The sequence below is a fragment of the Medicago truncatula genome, chromosome 3 (assembly GCF_003473485.1).
Source record: "Medicago truncatula cultivar Jemalong A17 chromosome 3, MtrunA17r5.0-ANR, whole genome shotgun sequence".
Classification (NCBI taxonomy): domain Eukaryota; kingdom Viridiplantae; phylum Streptophyta; class Magnoliopsida; order Fabales; family Fabaceae; genus Medicago; species Medicago truncatula.
Window position 1 is genome coordinate 15,541,750 of NC_053044.1, and position 8,929 is coordinate 15,550,678.

The 8,929-nt window shown below is 35.5% G+C and overlaps 1 protein-coding gene across 1 annotated transcript; it reads left to right on the forward strand.

The window, feature by feature from the left end:
- Positions 1–6,357: 6,357 nt before the first annotated feature.
- Positions 6,358–8,929, forward strand: LOC112418154 (uncharacterized). The gene is made up of 4 exons (XM_024774429.1): positions 6,358–6,378; positions 6,471–8,222; positions 8,406–8,527; positions 8,617–8,929. The coding sequence occupies exons 1-4, from the start codon at positions 6,358–6,360 to the stop codon at positions 8,927–8,929; spliced, it is 2,208 nt and encodes a 735-aa protein (XP_024630197.1).

Consider the following 8,929-nt stretch of genomic DNA (forward strand, 5'->3'; position numbering starts at 1 on the left):
GGACTGGTCCTTGAAGCTGAACGATGCATTATGGGCTTATCGGACCGCCTTTAAAACACCCATTGGCACCACTCCTTTCAAGCTTGTATATGGAAAATCGTGCCATCTCCCGGTTGAGCTCGAGCATAAGGCTTATTGGGCCATCAAAGCCCTAAACATGAATCATAGCGAAGCTGGGGGAAAAAGGATGCTGGATCTTCATGAGTTAGAGGAGTTGAGGCTCGAAGCGTATGAAAATGCCTTGATCTATAAAGAAAGAACAAAGAAATGGCATGACAGACGCATTATAAGACGTGAATTTAATGAAGGTGAGGTAGTGTTGCTGTTTAATTCTAGGCTAAGGCTGTTTCCTGGAAAGCTTCGCTCTCGATGGAGTGGACCATTCGAAGTCACTAAAGTAAATCAATCTGGTGCCAATGAGGTCTGGAGCGAATCCACTGGTAAATTCCTAGTGAATGGCCAAAGATTAAAGCACTACCACCCAGCAGCGAAAGTAGGACATGTCGCTACTCTTGTTATGTGTCCTCCTTGAATGTTGCCACTTTGAAAAGTCGAGCTACCGACATTAAATGAAGCGCTGCGTGGGAGGCAACCCACAAGTTTAAGTTTAGTTTAGTTTAGTCTTTTAAGTGAATAAAAAGATGCAATTGAAGATGATCAACACCATAATCCACCCCCTCCCCCATATTTTCATGCTAACTTTTCCGCAGGTACAAACCACTTCATGATCAGCCATATATACACACCCTTGTTGATTCTATCGATGATTGATCTTGCTTGGTAATATCTTTCCTTTTCCCATATTTTTGTTTATTCACATTGAGGTCAATGTAGGTTTTAAGTGTGGTGGAGGAATTTCCCACCTTAATAGTTTAGGATTTTCATTTTCATTAATAAAGTAGTGTTATCGAGTCATTTATGTGTGTGGTTTTGCTTTGTTATTGAGTTCTCTTGTTTCTTGAACCAAATAATTTATTTTATTTTTTTTTTTAAAAAAAAAAAAGATTTAGGATATGTAGCTTACTGAGAAAGTATATATGTTTCAAAGGTAAAAAGGTTAAAGGCTAAGGATACTTGGAAAATTTCAACATAATCGATATTATTCCAACACCTAAAATCTCCCAAATATGGATCCTAATTTAAATAACCGTTGTGCCATAGTCTCAAAACTTTTTATTTCTTAGTAATCCTCAAGTAGTTTATTTATCCAGTCTGATGCCATCTATAGTCACACATTAAGTAGGCTAGTCGATGAATATAAGTGCGAACTTAATAAAGGGACCAATAATGGTGAACCTTGAATAAAGGACAACCCGGTTAACCTTGAATATCTATTCAAAAATGCATCTATGCGCAAAATGTACAAATTCAAAGAAAGATGTGTTAAAACGACACTAACCGGTTAGCCTACCATGTGTGTGACACTATTATATATAATTAAGGATCTTAATGTGACTGTCTCGAATGAAAGAGGATGAACGAAATGGGGGGTTAAGAGACTGAGATACAACGACATGATTTAAATTAGTATGCTAGGAGGGAGACTTTTGTCCGCAAACGGTTCGTGTTGTTACAATACCCTTGATGTTGATTCTAGTACCAAGACGATTAGCCTTTTATCTTTTTGAATTTGGAACCACGTGTATTTATTTGTGATGCTATTTTCCTAATTCTGTGTGTGAAACTTCCTACATTATACTGTTTTTTATATGCAAGCAAAGTTGCTTGAGGACAAGCAACGGTTCAAGTGTAGGGGAGTTTGTTAACACGTAAAATGCACTATTATTTTGACTCGTCTTACACATTTTTAGATTTAGATGTTATAAATTTTTGCAATGTTATGCTGGTATTGTGTGTCTATTTCAGGTATTTATCGGTTAAAGGTCTCCGTGCGTCAAAATGATGAAATTCGGCGAAAAAAGGAAAGAAAGGGTAAAAAAGGAAAAGAAGGTTAAAAAGTCAGAAGTCGGTGGAAAGTAAAAGCCGACCAATTCTTTCCCCACATTTCAGAAGCAGTTTGCCCACTTCCTCCATTTTCTCCACTACTTGAGACATGATCAGAAGCACTTCAGGGCAGATTTCAGCCTATAAATAAACCTGGAAAACTCAGTTGTGAATACCAAGCATTTTAGAGAGAAATTCAGCAATTTAGAAAAGAGCTTGTTTTCACGTTGAACTGCTTGTTGTAGTTTACGTTCTTAGTTTTGTGTTTTTTATTTTTCATTCAAAGGAGTCTCGATACAAAAACCTTTGTTTTCATTGCAATTTTAATTAAGTAGTCCTTATTTTTTTTTTATCTCAATTGTCGTTTCTTTATTGTTATTAACCGTCCAAATTCCATTGATTACCTTGTGGCTGCTAAGTAATTTCTCAATTCCAATTATATACTATTGCTGCGATATCTATTATAATTGAGAAGTGTTATTAGACTGTTGCTGCGGTCCAATCCATTGTGTTGGTTACGACGTATGGTTGCTGTTCTTTTCCATTCCAATTCCAAATTGCTACTGTTGCTGCGCATATCCATTACAAACAAGAAGTTCTTTCATACTGTGAGTTGCGGCTGTTTATTTGAATATAATTGGCTTAGCTTTCAATTATTTGTAGCAGTGGAATTATACTCAATTAAAGTGTCCATCTAATTGCAGGTTCGGTTTACTTTGTTTTCTAATTATTCACTTAATTCTTTTGTTTTCCTGTTTCAATTACTATGCATAATATGAACAATTGTTTATTTATTATCACCATTATGTCTAAGTAGATTTTTATAGAGTCCGGAATGTGATGAATGTTGTACCAATGATGCTCTGTTAATTTGTATGACTAGAAATTGTAACAGGAATTATTTTTAAGGTCTAAAAATTCTGATTTTAAACAATTAACATTTACAATGAAAGTTGAAATACAGTGATACCGGTTTCATATCGAAAGAGTGAAACCTGTATCTGACCGTAGAATTTTTAGGAATTGATTTTGAAATACAGCGAAAGCGTTTTCTTTAATTAATTTAGAGATTTCAAATTTTTAAAAAGGCTATTTTAAACTTGCGGTCGTAGATGCAAAAGCTGACGCTTGTGAGTTTAAAATACGGTATCGGACGTACGAAAGTCGACGGTGCCTTTAAATTTGTTCTTTTTACACGTGAAAATATTGTCATGTTACAATAATAAAATACAATTTAGCAAGCATCAACGGACGACACGAATTATATTCCGGGCTCTCGTCATTTAAAAGTAATTAAAAACAAGTTATTTTCCCAATTTTGCAACCAAATTAATTTGCACCGCCTTAGATAAACAACGTAACAATTAATTACGATACTTGACATTGGTCTCTGTGGGTTCGATAATCTTTTATACTAAAACCGATATTTCCGTGCACTTGCGGACCTATCAGTTACCCATAGGAAGGGCAACATTTTCAAGCAGAAGGGGTGAGATTCACAACAATAATATAGATAATGAATGCAGCAATTGAATCTAACACCCTATCATAATAATTCATCAACATATATAAATATCATCATTATCAATATCATCAACAAATGGTAATTAAAAACCAACACAACGACTCATGCGACACATCACCACTCCACTAAGACTCCTCTAACAACACCCATGCATGTGGTACCATAATTAGGGCCAAAGCCCTCACCGCTGTAGAATGGTTAAAGCATTCATTTTCAGGACATAAGTCCTCACCGCTATACACCGCTTTGAACAACTAGTGTTCCACCGCTTTGAACGACAAGGCGTTCCAGAGCCGAAGCTCTCCCGCTTTTATGCTTATGCAACTCAACCAATGCATATATATGTATATGACTTACCACTCCAAAATGCAACATCATGTATAACTTAATTAAATGAAAGCATACGTTACAGCCAACAACAACTCATTATAAACATTCCAGACATCCTAGAAAAATACACCATTTATAATAGCCATGCTTAAACACCAAGATAAACCAACAATCATCAAAACAGAACCAACAACTCAAAGTCTGGGAAACTCAATGTCCAGGGTCCGAAATTCTCAGCCACGCCACCAATCATGGCCGAATTACAGAGTCAGCTCTTTCTTTCCAAAAACGCGTTCCATCTCATTCAATCCCCATCAAAATCCATTAAACCAATTTTCCATTTTCATCAACCTTTGAACCTATAAATAAAGTTCTCATTCCTCACTTATACACACACAAAAAGTTTTCTTGAGTTGTCAAAGAACTTTTCTCTCTTCTCCCTCCTTCAGCTTGTGTTGACGAGCTATTCTTTTTTTCTCCCTCTTTTTTAGTCCCTTCGGATTTAAAGAGTGTTTTTAAGGCCATAGTCCCTTCGGTTTATAATGTCCCTTCGAAATTAAGAATGGTCTTAAGAACATAGTCCCTATTCGGTTTATCATCCATGTTTAGATTGTATTTTAGGAAGTTGTAATATAAAAAATAAAAAATATATGCATTGTCTTTACTTTATTATTTGTTTAGTTCTTGTGTATTAAAAATGGAAAAAATACTAGGTTTAGTTTCTTTATTATTTGTTTCGTTTTGACCTAGTGTCACTATGAAATTCTCTCGCGTTTAATTTATTGTCACTTTAATTTTTAGGCTTTAAAAATAATAAAAAACAATAAAAAAAAACATTAAAATATTCAAAAAACAATTTTCAAAAAGAGTTATTTTTCTTAAAAAAAAAACCTTGATTCTCATCAAGAGATTTTCCTATTTAATTTTCTTTAATAAAAACTTTAATGCATTTAAGCATATTTAAACCCTTTCTTAAAATAAATAAAAACAAACAAATTTTCTCTTTGCCATTTGGCTTTTATCTTTTAAAACCTTTTCAAAAACAATTAAAAAACATCAAACAAATCACTCAGCTTTTTACCCCGAAGTACGTGGTTTTGCTCCCTCATGGGTACGTAGGCATAAGACCTAGTCTTGCCAAGTCAAAAAAATAATAAAAAATATTTTCTTTTTTCTTCATTACATTAATCCTTTTTACAAGCAAAATAATAAATAAATTATAGCCAAAAATAAATAAAAGCAAGAGGTTCCTTTAGAATACTATAGACATTTAGAGTACTAATACCTTCCCTTGACGTAACTAACCCCCGAACCTTAAATCTCTCAAAATTATGGGTTTATCCGAATTTTTACCCCTTTCCATTGGAAAAAATTAAAGCTCGGTGGTGAATTTGTGAGTCAACGCTAATCAATAGCTTGATATCCGAAAATGTTGGGTATTTGTATTGGCTACATTATTGCTAAAGCAAATATCCTTGTTTGTGTTGTTGGAACCAATGTTCCAACATGTGTTTAGCCATCTTTGTAAGATTTTGGATATGATGTTCCAACATCCTTGGCACGGTTCAGTGTGTCTGGGTTCATGCCTATTTGTACGCGCCCTTTATTGTTTAAGGAAATAATATTTCCTTTTCTTATTGACCAAGCAACGGGCATAGCTTTACAAAATCAGTTCTGGAATATTTCTAAAGTAGTATTTATATTTTAGGAAATATTTGTTATTGGTTGGAACGATCCTAAAGATGTTCCAACATTTTAGGACTTTCCATATTTGTTTCTGGTTCTTGTTTTTCAGATTAGCCGAACCGATCTACTTTGTACTGAAGCCCAAATAAAGTATTTAGCCCGAGCTGCTTCAGTATATAAGGGAGACTTCAAGACCTAATTGATCATTCAAGCCGCCATTCTAATAAGTTTAGATTTTTAGGGTTTTGAGTCTACATGTGCTCTACTCTTGTATCGTTTGTGATGCAAGTTTAGAACCTATATTGTGAGCCTTTCTTGTATCGTCTGTGATACATGTTTAGGACTGTGTGTTGAGTTTGATACTCTTGTGTACTACACCGAAGTTGTTAAACAAGGTGTTAGTTGTTTGTTTGAAGGTAACTTCAACTTTTGAGTTTGTGTTTAGGTCTGATAGGTCACAGGGGTTGTGACTGACCATAGGATAGTGAGATGGGATCTCAGATCTAGGAGTTCCTAGGTTGAAGTCTATATGGGTAGGTCCTAGGTCTTTAGTGTAAATGAGGAGTTTGTTGAGAGCTATAGAATAAGGACTACACTAGTGAATTTCCTTCCTGGCTTGGTAGCCCCTAGAGTAAGTGTGTTTGTCACCGAACTAGGTCAACAAACTCACTGTGTTCTTTACTTTCTTGTAATTTATTTTCTTGTTTTTATTTCTGTTTATCTCGTGATATTGGAACATTGAACATGACATTGCAAACGTTAAATCATCTTACAGAACATATTAAAACAAGTGCGCTAGAATTTCTATTGGCATCAGAGCAGGCACCCTGCCTGTTTTAGGGTGAGCTCCAGGGTAGTTTCATTCTAGCGTTATGGACAAGGAAGGAGAATTTGTAAACAGAACCCTCTGCTGGATGGCTCAAATTATGACTACTGGAAATCACGCATGAGTTCTTTTCTCAAATCGATTGACAACAAAACCTAGAAGGTGTTTCTGAAAGGTTGGGAACATCCTGTGACACTTGATGCTGATGGTAACAGGACAGATGTTTTGAAACCAGAGGAAGAATGGACTGTTGCTGAAGATGAATTGGCTCTTGGAAATTCTAAAGTATTGAATGCTCTGTTCAATGGTGTAGACAAGAACATGTTGAGATTGATCAAACAATGTATTGTGGCTAAGGATGCTTGGGAGATTCTCAAAACTGCACATGAAGGGACTACCAAGGTAAAAAGTGCTAAAATCCAACTTCTTACTACTAAATTTGAGAATCTGAAAATGTTGGAAGATGAAAGCATTCAAGACTATCACTTGAGTATTCTAGATATTGCAAATTCTTTTGAGTCTCTTGGAGAGAAAATTTTTGATGAAAAACTTGTTAGAAAATTTCTCAGATCTCTACCTAAGAGGTTTGATATGAAAGTTACAACTATTGAGGAGACTCAAGATATATCTAGTTTTAAGGTTGATGAATTAATAGGGTCCTTGCAAAATTTTGAAATAATTGTCAACAGTAAGACTGATAAGAAGGGGAAGGGTATTGCCTTTACATCTAGTATGTATTCTGATGAGACACAAGAAGATGATGAAGATATGTCAGAGTCACTAGCACTTCTTGGGAGACAGTTCAAGAAGATTTTCAAACGGTTTGACAGAAGGTCCAGACCAAATGGTCAGAACATCAAACCCAACATTGACAATCAACCTAGTAAGGAGAAGATGACAAGATTTAATGAAATGAACTCTCATTACAAAGGAGTTCAATGTTATGAATGTGAAGGATATGGCCATATCAGAACAGAATGTGCTACTTTTCTAAAGAAACAGAAGAAAAGTTTTGTTGTCTCATTGTCAGATGGAGATGACTCTAATGAGGAGGTGAAAGTTGAATCTTCCAATCATGTCTCTGCCTTAACTGGTAGAGTTATGTCAGACACTGAGTCTTCTGAAGAAGAGATGATTTCTGATGAGCTCGATATATCGTACTATGACCTGACTGCTAAAAATGCTGAATTAACCCAAAGGGTTGAGGAACAGGTAAAAGAGATTGCTCAACTGCATGATGAAAGGTTTGATAATCTAGCTCATATCTCAGAACTCAATGATGAGTTATCAAAATTGAACTCTCAACTTGAGCATATGAGGGAACATGTTGGAATGATGACTGCAGATTCAACAAGGAGCAAGCAAATGTTTAAACATTCGGAGGAACATCAGACCAAGAAGAAATCAAATTCTTGGGTGTGTAATCACTGTAAAGGGAAGGGTCATATCAAACCTTATTGCTTTAAGCTGCATGGTGAGTCAAAGCAATTTCAGGAGAAATCCTATAAGAAAAGATGGACCCTCAGAAATATCAATACAAGATTAATTGCTCACACATCTTTAAGAGCATCATCTAAAGAAGACTGGTACTTTGATAGTGGTTGTTCAAGACATATGATTGGGGTAGATAAATATCTAGAAGATGTGAAACCTAATGCTACTAGCTATGTTACTTTTGGTGATGGAGCTAAAGGAAAAATTGTAGGAATTGGTAACCTGATCAAACATGGTTTGCTAAGACTTGATGATGTGTTGCTAGTTAAAGGATTAACTGCAAATTTAATTAGCATAAGTCACTTGTGTGACCTAGGACTGCAAGTAAACTTCACCAAGCCTGAATGTCAGATTTCAGATGAGAAAGGGGAAGTACTAATGAGAGGCTTAACATCCAAGGACAATTGCTATCTATGGGTATCTTAGGAAGAGACATTTATCTTAACCTGTCTTTTGAGCAAAGAAGAAGAGATCAAGTTGTGGCATCAAAGGTTGGGACATCTACATTTGAAAGGGATGAAGAAAGATTTATCTTCAGAAGCTATCAGAGGTCTACCTGATCTAAAGACTGTTTAAGTCAGCATATGTGGTGAGTTTCAGATTGGCAAGCAAACACAGATGTCTCATCCAAGGTTGGAACATCAAGTAACCTCTAAAGTCCTTGAACTTCTACACATGGATTTAATGGTACCTATGCAAGTTGAGAGCATTGGTGGAAAAAGGTATGTTCTTGTTGTGGTTGACGACTACTCAAGATTCACTTGGGTGAACTTTATTAGAGAAAAATCAGACACTTTTGATGTGTTTAAAGATCTGCGCACTCAACTGCAAAGATAAAAGGACTTGGCATTGTGAGAATTAGGAGTGATTATGGAACTAAATTTGAGAATGCTAAATTTGATGAGTATTGCTTAGGTGAGGGAATCAAACATGAATTCTCATCTCCTATAACACCTCAACAAAATGGTGTTGTGGAAAGAAAGAACAGAACTCTCCAAGAATATGCCAGAGTCATGCTTCATACAAAACACTTTCCTTATCGCTTTTGGGCTGAAGTCATGAACACATCATGTCATATTCACAACAGGGTTACCCTAAGAACTGGAACCACAATAACTCTCTAA

Bases quoted from the DNA above. Each gene is read 5' to 3' on its own strand.
- LOC112418154 (XM_024774429.1), top strand. From the start codon at position 6,358: ATGGACAAGGAAGGAGAATTT. The intron at 6,379-6,470 runs GTAAACAGAACC...AACAAAACCTAG, and splicing joins TGGACAAGGAAGGAGAATTT to AAGGTGTTTCTGAAAGGTTG. The intron at 8,223-8,405 runs GTATCTTAGGAA...GGTGAGTTTCAG, and splicing joins AGGACAATTGCTATCTATGG to ATTGGCAAGCAAACACAGAT.